At 38.4% G+C, this 15002-nt stretch overlaps 1 protein-coding gene across 3 annotated transcripts in view; it reads left to right on the top strand.

Annotated features, from left to right (window-relative positions):
* DPP10 (dipeptidyl peptidase like 10) overlaps nt 1–13564 on the top strand; it is a 451044-nt gene extending 437480 nt beyond the window's left edge. Inside the window, exons 20-26 of one of the 3 annotated variants that reach the window (XM_032114483.1) lie at nt 2155–2349; nt 3642–3696; nt 7235–7334; nt 8052–8110; nt 8199–8271; nt 9849–9922; nt 11299–13564. In XM_032114483.1, coding sequence (XP_031970374.1) covers nt 2155–2349; nt 3642–3696; nt 7235–7334; nt 8052–8110; nt 8199–8271; nt 9849–9922; nt 11299–11436 — 694 coding nt within the window. In that variant the 3' untranslated portion in view covers nt 11437–13564. The remainder of the gene's footprint in view (nt 1–2154; nt 2350–3641; nt 3697–7234; nt 7335–8051; nt 8111–8198; nt 8272–9848; nt 9923–11298) is intronic. The other 2 variants (XM_032114484.1, XM_032114485.1) reach the window with 2 other exon arrangements.
* Nucleotides 13565–15002: the final 1438 nt, after the last annotated feature.

The following is a 15002-nucleotide window of genomic DNA, read 5'->3' as shown; positions in this document are numbered from 1 at the left end:
CTTATATGGACATTCTTGAAATAAACTAACCACTGGAAAATTGCTTCCAAAAGCAATACATCAAACAACCCATCATGCAGGGCTGGATGATGTGTAGTGTTTAAAGTCTGAGCCCAAAAGTAGCCCAGCTATGACCTCCTAAAAGGAGCTTGAGAAACCATCACTGTCAGTTCACACCCACTGAGAAACTTGCTGAGGTTCTGTTTGTTTTTCCTTTTTAATAGAAGAAATTCTCTAAGGGTATCACCTTTGATTTAAAACACTTTTTGGTGTTAGCACTTTCTGGCTTAGAGAAAAGCTTATAAATGTAATGGTTCTTCTCCTATTCCTAAGTGTCTAGAAATACAACATATATATATATCTGTATACACCAGATGTATCTATAACTTAGATATAGAACATGTATAAATCCAATGTGAACAGTGTATTAGTTTTGTTCTCATATTTGATGGGAGGGAAGGAGGCTGACTCATGATACTTTCACTTGTGTGGAATGTGTTAATCTGTTGAAAAGTTACCTAGTCACACATGGATATTTCTGACATATTATTGTGCAAAGTTGGAAGAATTTACAAATAATTGTAACTGATCTGAGGCTCCTATTATTGGAAGTAATGATAAATACTTTGTGAAAACATCTGTGTCAATGTGTAGTGCTTCTGAAAAGCTTGCTCTGTGCAATGAGCAGAATTGGAAGTATTGTTCTGCTCCTTATTGCAAATAATAATGATTATATACTTCCTGAATCATGTGTTTTCTGCAGAGCTCACTTGACAGTATTTCCAAACTCATTGCTTCACATTGTTAGCAATCAGTGTAATCACAACTGAATTGATTAAACACACCAAAAAAATGCCCTTCTTTTCTTTCTGTAAACCAAGTATAAACCTGATGCACAAGATAATGTAAATCAAGCGTAACGTGTTGTGGCTGAGTCTGTAACCAAGTAATCCTGATTTCAGTACATGATATAGCAACTAAATAGATAGATCTGACTGAATTTGAGAACACATGTGTTCATTATATGCTTGCTAATTAACTGAGTGATTACCTTGAGGATGGTCTGTGTTATCCGCAGCCAAAGCCAGATACTGAATCAGCACGTTATTGTATATAAAAGACAATACTTAGTGTAGGATATTTTGTCTCTTTCTTCCCCAGGGTTTACCTAAGTCTATTTGGCAAAATAATAATTTCTGTCTTCATCTTTCATTCACCTTAGACAGGATTTTCCCACAGACCATCCAATTTAATTTCCATACAGCCAGCACAGACACTTTTACATTTTAATTTGCATTCTATTCTGGCAGATGCAGCCAGCATAGAACTATTTTGCATTTTGTACAACTTCATGGTAGCCTGCTCTTTTATTCTGTGTTTATCTTGGGGGAAAATAATGACAAACTTCCCTTTTAAAACTGACATTTTATTTTCTTTGTAAGGAAAATAGTGTATTTGACTTCAATGGAAAATCTTACTGTTTTTCTAGAAACTGCATTCTCCAATTCTATTTCACCTTTTGTGCTGTAAACCACCTTTTTTTTTTTTGGTCATAAAATAGACTTATCACTCCTGCCTGCATCCATTTCTTGCTATGAATTTGGATGGAGAAAATACAATTTTCTCTAGTGTATACTTTAGTCTTCTTTGTACTCTATTTCAAAAAATCCATTCAAGGATACAATAACGCAATTATTTTTGTTTTCTAAGATGACATCCTTCTTAATAGTATTATATATCCTACAGAATGGTAATCAGGGTGCTGAATGAATTTACCTTTTTGTGTGTTCAGAGCGACTTTACAAATTCTGCATGAGCCTTCTCAGAGCTGAGCTAGCCATTAGTGATTATGTTTGGGGTTTTTTCTTCACTTTATTATAAGCAGCACGAACTGCTTTAATTTTCTGTGTCCTTCAACAAAGTGTATTCAGGTATTGGCAGCCCCGCAGCATAGTGGTTATAAAGTTCAAGAAATTATTTTGCTGCAGGGCTTGCAGCTCTAATGGGATGGTATTGATGGAAGTGACAGTAGCTCAGCAGGGTTGCATAACCGACTGAACTCTGCCACGCAGGTTAAATGAAATATCAGAGCTCGGCACAGTGCATCACATTGTCAATAGTCTTCGTTTGTGTCTGGTGTGTTGGTATTTGCAGTGATGAAGCTCCAGGCAGCCAGTTGGTTACAGATAAGTTTCACATTGACTGGGACTCAGTGCTTGTCAACTCTGATAATGTCATCGTAGCTCGATTCGATGGCAGAGGGAGTGGATTTCAAGGCCTCAAGATCCTACAGGAGGTCCACCGCTGCTTAGGATCAGTGGAAGTGAAGGACCAAATAGCAGCCGTAGAGTACGTATGTGCAAACTCTTCTCTTTCACCCTGCCTCCACCTGGATGAATGAGCATTTGAACTAAAACTGCCCAGACTGTTTTCTCTGCATTGTTCATGTTTGTTTCTTAATGCAGTTGCAAATTTTGAAACCACAATCCTTCCACTACAAACAGCAAATAAAAAATCAAAGAGGTGTTTTGGGGGCTTTTTCTGTGTTGGTGTTTCTCTTTGATAAAGCTGTCCTGCTCTGTGCAGTCTAAATATGCCACCTGAGCTAAGTCATATTTGTATATATTCTGTAGGTAAATCTCTTGCTGTGCACATTAACGTTTAAATGCATTTGTGTTACAATATTTTAGGTCTGTACCATAGGATACTGCTCTCATTTCCACCACAGAGTTCCAGAGTAATCACACAAAACAAATGGAGTTCTAATGGTGTAAATGAGAGCAAAATTTGGGCAAATGCCTTTTATTTCTCATTTACATTATCATTCGCAGACTGATGTAAGTCTCCTAGCTGCAGAAAAGAGTAATTTCCATCTGTGAAGTAATCATGTGTAGCTTTGACAACACTCCTTACTCAGGGTGTACGTGTCAGAATGCCTCATACCAAGGTCTGGATGGATTTTTTCTGGGTTTTCCAAGGGAAAGACAGATTTTAAGTCAGATATTTTTTCTCCTTCTTTTGAAAGGGGTTGATGCTTCAACCATTCCATGGATAGGAAGATGTGTCTGATATTTCCCCTCAGGTTATTCTGTCTTTTCTGTATAAAATTCACCCTAGAGGATTAATGGCCTCGATGAGAGAATTAATTATTTGTATATTTATCTAGATTCAAGAACGTCCATTCATTTTATCTTCCTTTAGCTGGTGCTAGGCATATGGTCAAAGCCAGTCATTTAAGCCCTAGTGAGTGGAAAATCCTGGCATTTCTGAAGAGTGATCCTCCCCAGACTGAGAGAAGTTTCCATCATGTGTAGGAATGCTAAAGGGTATCTCTCTTCTCTCCATTAGCTGAAAAACAGATGTAAAGGGATAATTTAGACAAGATGCTTAAATTCGGATATCTAAATTAGGTGAGATGGGCCAAACACCAACTGTTTGCCTTATAAAAAAAGGAATTAGGAAGTAAATCACATTTCCCAGTGCAGTACTACTTATATGGATGTAATTTCTTCTTCTACCTGATCTGCATGTATGACAGTTCCTTAATGCACAAGTAATGTTCTTTACATACTATATTCAGGAAGTAAAATCCACCATTTTACTTTGCAAAAATTAAAAAAGAAACTTTTTTTTCCTTTCAGATCACTTTTGAAACAGCCCTTCATTGATCCTAAGAGACTGGGCATATTTGGAAAGGTAATGTGCAAAAATAGCAGGATATATCATCATGATTCTTTAAGAAAGTACTTTCAGTTCATAAATATATTTCTCTATTTTCTGAAGACAATTTCAGTTACTAAAATAGGGGAAAAAAACCATCTATAGTTTACTGTCTGTTCTGTACAGTATTTTTTCTCAGAACGGGTATTGAAGTCAATAAAATCAGTTTTATGGTATTACACTATTTGCATTTCGTAATCTGAAGGGAAAAGTATTTTTTAAAAATTCTGCTTTCTTTAGAAATTTTTAATAGGGACTTGTTTTTTGTGAAAGCTTGTTTCTTACAGTTTTATATTTGGGCTGCAGTTAAATTGACAATGTTGTCCTATAAAACACAGGTTTTATATCTGAATCTTTTACTGACCCCTGAGCTTAGCTGAGCACCTACCCTGTGTTACTCTCAGCAAGCTCCTTGTTGCACCAGTGAGAAATCTTGCCTTAGCTATTTTATCAGCTGTGTGCATGTCATTGCCCCTAGCATGAGACACAACAGGGCAAAGGCTCGACTTTTAGTATCAAGCTAAACATCATTTTACTGATGTCTATTAAAAAGCAGCAATTAGAAACACCACACAACTTCTGCTTCATCTATGAACTGGCATGCACAACCTTTTAAATTTTTTTAAGTTTTCTTATTTAAAATGAAGCTGTTTTGTGTTTTTGAGCTCAAAGCAATAACAAACCGTGATCAAGTGCCCCCCAATCATCGCTTTTAAGAGCAGCATGTGTTTCACCATTAAGTGCCTTAGTTGCCATTCCCACTCTGCTTCTGAGTTGCTGCACAGCCTCAGGCAAGTCATTTAACCTGCCTGTCTCAGTCTGTCTGGATGCAGGATGAGGAGATTGACATTTACCTCCTGCATGGTAGCATTTTGAGGACTGGCTAATGTTAGTGACTGCTGTTAGCATTTCATATGAACATGACCTTCCTCAAAGATCTGAGCTCTTGCTGCATACCTTGAGCTGAAGAGACCATCACTGCAAGAATTTCAGGCAGGTCAAAAGCAGTATTTGGGTTGTAGGGGGGCAACCAGAGATTTTCCAGCTGAGGATGTGCAAGCAGGGCCAATTTCATCCACCAGGTGATCATGGCACACATTTCTATTCAGGTTTTAATGCCTGTTACCAGTGTATATGAAAGACACATGTATAGAAGCATCAAAAATTCTCTATATCCTCTTCCCAAATGATTGAAAAAACTTTTTGTGGATTGAAATCCCTAAGCATCCACAATTGCTTGGTTTTGACTTCAGAAGTTCTTTTCATTGCTACTTGAAAATTCCCACTTGTTTTCTGACAGAGATTCATCAGTACCTTTTTTCCTAAGAGTGATGTGATGAGCCAGTTACTGAAGAGCATGCATGTAACCACGGCTTACATGTCTGCCAAGGCCTACCCCCAATTTTCTTTTCTTGCATGAAATATCATTGAATACCATGTTCCTGCATTTATTTTCTGAGAGAAGTGTTGAGGAGGGAAGAGCGAGAAATTCAATAAGCTTTCAACACTGCTTTGAATTCAGGGAAATTTCTTCTTTCCAAGTTAACATTTCAGAGTTGTTTTTTTACTGTCAAAAGAAAAAAAAAATCATAAAATTTAAAAGTCAGTTTTATAATTAATGATAAAGCCTGTTTAACAGTTTCTTTGGGTTAATTGTATTTTCCTCCACTTTGCTTGTTTTAGAGTCAATTATAAATCTACTTTAAAACTAATTTCTTTTTTATCACGTACAAGAACGTGATAGGGAAACATTTTTTTTTCTTTCTATGCATTAAATTGCCTTACTGATGAAAACAGAATATGCACTTTGCTTGAAAAGAAGCTGACTTTGGAATGGCTTAATGCTGATCTCATAAAGCTGGACTTATGCACACTTTCAGGGAGCTCTTTAAGAGGTTTCAGAACTACACAGAAGTAAAATTCTTGTCACAATCGGTGATGTCATTGAGGCACAAGGGTAACAAGACTGTCCAGAAGGGCACAGTGAGGGAAATTGCCAGGCACTCTGCCAATGCCCCCTTGCTTATCTCTGTGGGGGGTGCAAGCCCGAGTGATGCACAATCCAAGGGCCTTTCTGAACTGGTAGACAGCCAAGTGTGGTTCCATGTAGTTTGTGGTTTTATTCATGGAAGTGAAAAGAGAGTTTTAAAATGCTTTGCAATTCTACAGCCAACATCTTTCTTGAAAATGTGGCAATTAGGCTGTAACCCCAGAAACCCAGCAGATGAGGGAGGCTCCACGTGTTCGTGCATCAGGATGTATGGAATAGCAATGTCGCTGTGAAATGCTTCTAAGAATTTCTAAAAAAATTTGCTCTGTAGTGTTTTTGTCCTGGAAAGCCTGGCTGGTAGCAAGGGCACATGCACAAAGGGAAGAAGCTCCCAGGAGAATTAAACAAGCTCGTAATGAAAACATGGAATAAATAGTAGATAACCTGGCAATACCTATCCTTGGATTAAAATTGTGCTGTGGAGCTACTGGGCAAGACACAAACAGAATATTAAGCAAAAGTAAAAGCAGAGAAAACCCAGAGGCAGAGGAAAGTTGCGATTCTCTTAAACTCTTTGAGTTATGTAAGTTACAGGTGCCCACTCAGAAATTCTGTCTTAGGTGAAATCTCCTCCTGCACATGAACAGATCTGGATGGCTCTTGGCCTCCTGGGCTGAAATTTCTATGGGAAAGGAATAACTCAGTTCTTCCTGCTCCCTTGAAAATCCAGCTCTTACTTGGTATTTTCTTCAGTGTGTCCAATTCCCATTTACTATGGATTGATTCCAAAGAACAGTCCTCTTTGCTTACATTTCTTAAATAAGGTTAAAAGGTTGTCAAATATTACCATTCTTCCACAGAAATCATCTGTTCATTAACTATTTAGACATGAAGAACAGGAGCAGGCAGAATTCATAGAAGTCCATGAGAAAACTGTGAGCACTTGATGCATAATCCTTTTTTGGATCAGCTGGTGTTTTGCATTATATTTTCCCTGTCATGGGATAATTTCATCTTCCTGAAGTGTGTTGTGCCAAACACAAAACAACAACAACAAAAAATACCTGGAGAAATACCAATTTTTCAGTACTGATGAAGGGAAAACAAAGATGGCAAGTGGAGAAATTTGAGGAACCCGTAATATATGAGAAAATCATCAATCCCAGGTGCCACAATTCAGAATTTCACTTTCTGTGAGTCTAGAATGATTACAGGTGTACAGAAATGGATTTCCAGTGTCATTTCAAGGAAATCTGTGGTCTCAAGTTAAAGCTTTCACAAAGGTTTCATGGCTCTCTCGCGTCAACTCTTCCAGGGGAGATGTGTTAGGCTTTGGAGATGGTGAAGAAATGTGCAATACTCATTATTATTAACTGCATAGATTAAAGGTCATGACCAGGTCAATGAGATATTTATACACCCTTAAACTGTAAAAATGGTACCACTGGATTAGCAGCTAATGGCCTTTAGCTTTATTCTTGCTAGAATGAAATAAATTAACAAAGATCTCAATCCCATTATTAGGGGTATGGTGGCTACATTACATCGATGATCCTCAAATCCAGCGAGCGGCTCTTCAAGTGTGGAGCTGTGGTGGCACCAATCACAGATATGAAGTTATATGGTGAGTGCTCCCTGCCCTAAACCTGTGTGATAGTTTATTCAGAATACCTGTTATTTATTTTAACTAAGGACAGATAATGCAACAATATTAATGAGGTTTCAACTCACTGTCTTGGTCTGTTTTTCAAATGAAAGTAAAGCTGACACTGGGAGAGTTCACCAGAACCCACAATAGGCACAGTATTATTGACAGCACTGATTTTGCAGTCCTTTACCTCATTTTAACTAGTTTCCTAAGAATCCTTTAGGTATACAAGCATGAATCAAGTCTTGAATTAGGAATGAATCTTTTAAGGTTAGTAGTGAATTCCCTGCAATATCAACCATGTTGTCATTCAGTCACAGGTTATTTGGTTCTGTATGTGAAGTTTTGGGCACAGGCTGTGAACTGTGATACACAGGAAACCAGACCAGATTACTTTAATGGTCTGTTAGACTTTGGGTTTTAGCTTGTGCTTTGGTTTGGGTTTTTTCTGTTGTTGGCTGGGGTTTTTATTTTGGGAGGAGAGATGGTTGGGTATTGGTTGGTTTCTTTTTTTAACTATTTAAAAGTGGGTTTAAATGGTGCATCAAAATGGTACATTGTGTGTCTCTAAATGAACATCTCGAATTCATGGCTTAAATAGCTTCTGACTCTAGGTCAGAAATGATGAGTTTTAAAATAGAAATAACTTGGAATTCACAAGGTCTGTTGTTTTGGTTTTTTTTATTTTTACAGCATCAGCTTTTTCAGAAAGATACCTTGGGATTCCATCAAAAGAGGAAATTACTTATCAGGTAATTTTGTATAAACAAGTAACCTAAAATGACCATTTTACTCTCAAAATGCAATTCAGTTACAGTTTTGTGTGTGTTTGTTCACTAGGCATCCAGCGTATTACACAATCTTCATGGTTTAAAAGAAGTGGATTTGCTAATAGTTCATGGGACAGCTGATGGTAAGTGATTACAGATGCAACTAATTTGGAGTCAGAGTGTCCAATAGGCAGGCATTCAAGGGCTGATGAGGCACACACCTAGCAAGTACATTTGCAGTTTCATTTTCCCTCTGATAGGATTTTTTATTTTGTTTCAACTGTCACTTCTAGCTCTGAACTGGTGACGCTTTTCTTTGCTGAGGATTTGCACCTTTTAGGTGCTGTATGTTCTAATTTGTTTAAATCTTGTGGACCACTGTGTTGCTAGTGAAAGGTATTATATGAATTATTAATAGAAAAACATACATTTTTAATGTTGTTTTAAATTCATAGAAATTCTGCAGAATTGTCAGTACAGCTGGTGAAGTACATCTCCAAATGGGAAGTTAATCTTTTCATCTAATTAATTACAAGGTAGTGCCAAAGCTTCTGAAGCTGAAGCTACACAGAACCTTTTAATAGCACCAATACTTTTAGCAGTAGATTAAGACAGAGAATGAGTAATGCAGGATAAGTTCTAGCACTTTAAATGGAATCATAAGATTCATCAATTGAGATAATTTGTAATTGCAGATTTAACTGCAGTGTATTTTTCTGAACGTTCTTAACTGAAGTAAGTCTAAAGAATGAGCTTTGATGCAGGCCCAAATTACAGTGATGCAAACGGCTGCTCTGTACAGACTGACATGCCTGCTTCTTTCCCAGTATTTTCTGGTGGATGTGGGATAACACAAGGTTTCTTACTCCTCAGTCTGAAGTGATAAGTGCCTCACAGAGGTGACAGTGCCCAGGCACAGCTGGCAGAGTGCCAGCCTGTCACCCCAGTGTGGCTTGCCAAACCTGTGTTACAGATCCAAAGTGCAACCAGAGCAGTGCAAACACTGCCCAGTGCCTCTCCCCAGAGCACAGGGGAGAGGGATGAAAATATATTGGGTGACTGAGAAGGGATGAGAGGCTCAAGCTTTGCTGATTGCAACAGGCAGCAATTTCTCCCCCTCTGAACTGAGCACTGGAGGGAATGGGGACTTTGATAGATGTCTGAGCAAAGCCGGGTGCTCTGGCCTGGGAGTCTGACTGCCTGCTGCCCTTGTTCGATACCACATCCAGTGACACTGCCCAGCCCACCCACAGCCTAAACTCTGCAGAGTTAGGACATGGTAATAATGGTTTTGCCACACAAAGCTCAGGTTACTGGTAGGTTCCAGAAAGTCCATTACCTAAAGAAGTGTGGGCTGTAATGACCCTGTGCAAGCAATAGAGAATTCAGTGTGCTTTCCTTCAAGCAAATTATAAAATGCCACAATGTTCACACAGAATGGTTTTTCACATCTCTAAGCTATCACAGTGTGTGTAAATCAAAGGTAAGCAGAGCAGTCCTCACAAAGTGTGTGGAAAGTGTGGCTTCCCTTGGGGCTTCCAGCTCCTTCTCCAAAACCTCTCCTGTAACACCCTGTTGCTGGTGGGGCTGGCCTTAAAGATAGTCAGCTTCAGATCCAGTAATTACAGAGCCTGGAAATATTTCCAGCCAAAGTTGTGTAACAGATAAGTATTTCATATTAATGTAGCTGTTTCTAATAATATCAAATGTTTTCTTGCAGCTAAAGTTCACTTCCAGCATTCAGCAGAACTAATTAAGCGTCTAATAAAAGCTGGGGCTAATTACACTATGCAGGTATGTGCACCTGTGACTTTTCCTATAAACACAGTTGAACATTTAACTTCCTGTTGCTATTTCTTCACTGCAAAGGACCCTCTCTACCACAACACAGTGGTATTACCTCAGTTTGCAGTTAGAACTCTGGTTAATCCCATTTTCCTCACTGTTGGTATGGACATCAGGAGCTATATCATCTTGTCATTCTCCTGGGCTCTTCCTCCTCTCTCTCATCTTTCTTTTTTCCTCCTGTTTATCCTACAATTTTATACAAAGTGCTCTGGAATCCATAGGCGTTCTTTATAACACGGGGATGTCACTACTTTGGGTCCCTTTTTACGTAAAATGGTATTGGGTCACATGAGAGTAATTTCCCCTTATTTTCAACGTTTAAATTCATTGAAAGAGCATGACAGAGCGTCTGCCAAGGTATGGACCTGCATGGGACCCACCCAGATCATATGGATGCTGCTGGCAGAGGGTTTTGATTGAATTAGTATCTCCAAATATCCCTGGTGCTGGACTCTGCAAATCTTGACCTTACTGGGCTTTAGGTGATCCTGTAGTTTCCACTGGAGTGTGTGAGCTCACATCAGGGAGGAAGAGGCAAGAAGGGGGTTGGTGCCACTTAAGGAAGGGAAAAGGACTTCAAATGTAGAAAATGTTCCTTCTGCCTTTGTGGTTTCAGCTGAGGGGATGTGAAGGCCTGTGGAGAGAGAAAGAAGCAAGAATGACAGAGTTCTCCCTGAAGAGCCCTGTTGAGCCATTCTCATGCAACCTTGTGATAACCTGGCTTTGAGGAGGCAGCTGAAGCTTTTTGCCTCAGGCCTCCTCAGGTCTCTTGTCTGGTGGCCTGGATTTCTTCATTCAGCCTGCAAATGTTTGCTCAGCCTCACTTGGGAGAAATCCCCAGTGGAATTTAAGAGATAAAAATGCCCACATCCACCCTAGGAGAGAGAAGATGGGCTTAGGACCAGATAGGAAGATAGTTAAAAATATGAATAAAAAGGGTTTTTGCCAAACACTTGGAAGCTGAGATATTGAGAGGTCCCTAAAAGCATGAGGTAATTAATCCTCATGGATGTTAATGGGATTTGGATGCCTAGGCACTATTGAGAGTGCCAGCTGAGTAAACTGTTGTAAGCACAATGGCTGAGAATATAAATTTCTTCACTTCTGCAGATTCCACTGCAGTGGTTGTTTTATGTAAGTTCAAATTCCAAGAGAATGAGTTTTACTTTGGGTTTTATTAGCTTTCCTTGATGCCATAAAACTAATGTTATCATCCTGTTGTCATCTAAAACATTTTGAAGATCAGAGAAAGAAAATTAGAGTCCTAAATATTTGAAAAGCCTTTAAAAGCTATTTACTTTTTTTCCTTTCTCCTCTGCCAGATCTACCCGGATGAAGGTCATAACATTGCTTCAGAGAAAAGCAAATATCACCTTTACAGCACAATCCTTGGGTTTTTTAGAGCTTGTTTAAAGGAGGAGACACCAATTTTACCACAGGAACCTGAAGAGGATGAATAAGGAAGCCTATTTGTGTAGTATTGAAGGGGACTTACTTTGCGGCTCAATAAAACCTTAAATAAAAGTGACTGTAAGATTGCAGATTCTGCAGAAGCTCAAGGGCAGCTAAAGGAGACCACAGTGGAACAGCACATTTACAGACAATGAGCTAATAAACTGGAATTCGACTACAAAAAAGTCCAAACATATTACCAAGGGACAAAACCTTTACCTTTGTGGAAGGTCAACAGTTGGTTACAGTTTCCTGGAAGAACTTAGTTTTGCATAAGTGTAGGGTTAGTGCATGTTTGTTATGTTAAGCCTCACTGTTGGTTCTGTAAGTGGTTGCTTGTTTTTTTTTATAATTTAAGTGCACATCTTTATTCATCTTTGCATAAGGCACAACCTATCATAAGTATTCTGGCCACTAATATTCTAAAAGGTGAACTGCAATCTAACACTGTAATGTTACAATAAGTGCAATTCTTCTGCTGTCTATTACACGTAAGAAACCACAGAGATAATAAAGGGCACGATATTTTCTCTAGTTTCTGCTCAAAGGGGATATTGTCTAGTGCATCATATAACATGGATATTGAAAATTATTTCCCCCACACAATTTCAGCATTTACAATTATTACTGTACCTACTAGTAACCAATAGGGGACTTTTTGGTGGTGTGCTCTTGGTCTTTATGTATATACCCAGGAATCCCTAAGCAGAAAACCTTTTTGAGCTTGAAGAAATTTTTTCAAGATGTAATTGACAGCTGTATTTAAAACAATATCTGCAATTGAAATCATTCCCCAGTCCAAAATGTATCTATTGTTTCCTTAAAATATGTTTGAGTTGTGTTTTGGTATTGTTTATAGTAGTTAATAGTTTGCTGGTTACACTCTAATTTTAGAATATGCTACTTTGTCACATGTAAATTAGATACATAAATATTAAATTATAGTTTCACATAAAGAAAGTTTATTAACAATGTATAATGCCACTGAGTAATACTTTACTCCTCAAATGAAGACATATTTTGTATAGTGCATCTTTCTTTCCTCCCATCTGGTCTCAGATGTAATTCTGATGTTCATCAAGGTGGTGACGTAGCTCGAACACACCATTAGATTTATTCCAAGGCTGCTCATTAAGTCTCTTGCAACAAGGTTTATCTTCAACAGCATCACAAAGGAATGAAATGTTTTTCATTTGAGGCAAAGGAAGATCTGACAAGTTAGATTTTATTATTTATTCAGAGGGTGAGCCCCTCCTGCATCCACTTATTTGCCAGGGTGAAGTACAGCGATAGAAATTGAAACTATGAAATAAAAAAGGCAGCCAGTTTGGGTTTGCAGAATATTAACTCTGATCATGGAAAGCAAGTACAGTGTTGGCTTAATTTGAGATATCTTCCTGAAGGTATATGAAAACTCCTGACAGATGCTGTGCCACTTATAGGAGAATAGCTGTAGTTTTTTTATTTCTGGATATATTTCAAATACTTTCCTACCCAATTAAGGTTTAATTTCTTGCAAGATTAAAAAGAAAGTAATTTTTGAAGGTAAATATACTATTTAAGATGTAAAGTTCTGCATATTTTATGAGAATGGGAATTGTTTTTAATGTAATGAAAAATCACCTGAAGCTTTTTTACTCATCACTTCCTTCTGGAATATTTTCTTTCACTGTTAGGATTTTTTTTTATGATGCAAATAATTAATTTGTCTGAAAGGCGTGGTTTTATGGAACACTGAAAAGTCTCTTGTCTTTTAATGTTTAGTATTCCTCTTGTTTTGTTAGCAATGTTCAACTATTTTTCAATTAGTTTAATACAATTTTAATGTGCAATGATACCTTGTTTGGGTCCCAGTGTTACCACGAAGTGTGGCTTTGCTTTGTGGTATTTATAGGACTTATGGGGTACATATAGCACAGTGTAGTTAGGGTATCTATTTATGGGGGCTACTATGTGCACTGCAGTAATGTCACTCAAAACAACAACGAAAAAGTAAGAGCAGAATTCAAACAAGGTTTTACAATTCCTGTTTTCTCTGGAGGAGCGGCGCTTTCAAGTCTTCTCTTGGCCGGGCCTGCTGGTTTGTGATTTTATAAATGACACCTGTCACTCAATAAACGCTCACCTGACAGTACAGATGCTTCTCCTAACCAGCCATGGTAAATGAGTTCCCAACCCAGCTGAATTCAATGAGCAGGGTTTTCCCACTTGGAGCCAAGTGGCCATGAAGGAAACACAAGCTGCGTGCACGCTCTGAGCACGGCCTCGGTGTGTGGAGGATACAGGAAAAGGCCGATTCCACCAGAATGTGCTGGTGTTTCTCTGCAGAACAGCCACTCCATGCTCGTGTTTGCTGTGTGTCACATCCAGTTGTGTTTAGTTACCTGCAAAAGGAAGCAAACAGGGCTTGTGTCTCAGCAGTAGCAAGTGCTGGGGAAATGTGTTACCCCAGATCTTTGGATCCCATACCCTGTTCCCTCCTTTCCCTATAGCTCTGTTTCAGGCTCCCACTCCCTATTTATTGTACCCCAACGTCCCACCTCCAATTTCCCAGACTTTGAAGTGTCCTAGGTCATGGCCTTCTGTAGGAATGCCTTTGGCAAGACTGGTACGTTTAATAAGCGTGTTATCTGAAATCTGTGGAAATCTGGGTGGAAATGTGGTATGCTTTTAATGTTATCATTATTTCTCACACTGTCCTACAAACACAGGTATTTTTATATACATGTGTACACCAGGGTGAGCATCAGACACAGATTAATTGCTTTTACTGGTATTTTTATGCATGAGTTGAATTCGGATATTGCAAAAGTGTTTGCCAGATACAGGCTCTGCTAGTTAGACTGAAGAATTTGGTGTAGGACATTGCTTTACTTTTGCTGACCTGTTGAAATAATCCTTCCACTTACAGCACAACTGAACAGTGTTACCTGTCGGAGTCTGCATACATAACTAATGGCAATCATTAATTACTGTAGGCGATCTACAGGAGTGAGCAAGAATTAGTACACATTGCACTAAAATAGCACCAAAAAATGTAGACTTTTTGTAGCTTATCCGTTGTTAAGCACCGTGATGACATTTTGGGTCTGAAAAATTACTGTTTGATTCCGCTGTCCTTAAAATATGACACTTACTAGACTAGACCTATTAATTTATGGAAAGCTAGGGAATCAGCATATCCATTTACTGCTTGCTAGAGCTTATCTTTACCTTCTTGATTCCTCTCTCCTTTTTCTGCTACTACAACTTGCAAAATCTATGAAACCTGTAGGTCATATTGAAATTTCAATTATATTACAAAATCAGGCATAACTGCGTGTCAATTGGAATAGTTTCCCCAGACTGTTGAGTACAAAGAAAGGCTGATTATTTTTAAAAGTTAATTTATTTAATCTTTTGGCAGCAAGGACAGAATTATTTATGACCTGGTTCATTAACATCTGCTATGATTTGCTATAACCAACTGCTCCTTGTTCCTCAGTTTTTGGCACGTGTAGATCTCCCCGTGTCTGAAAGTGAAGATTATTCTCTCTGTTGTCTCAGCTCTGGCACTTTGAGTACAGAGTCAGTT

The sequence above is a fragment of the Corvus moneduloides genome, chromosome 7 (assembly GCF_009650955.1).
Source record: "Corvus moneduloides isolate bCorMon1 chromosome 7, bCorMon1.pri, whole genome shotgun sequence".
Classification (NCBI taxonomy): Eukaryota; Metazoa; Chordata; class Aves; order Passeriformes; family Corvidae; genus Corvus; species Corvus moneduloides.
This window is presented reverse-complemented; position numbering and strand designations above follow the sequence as displayed.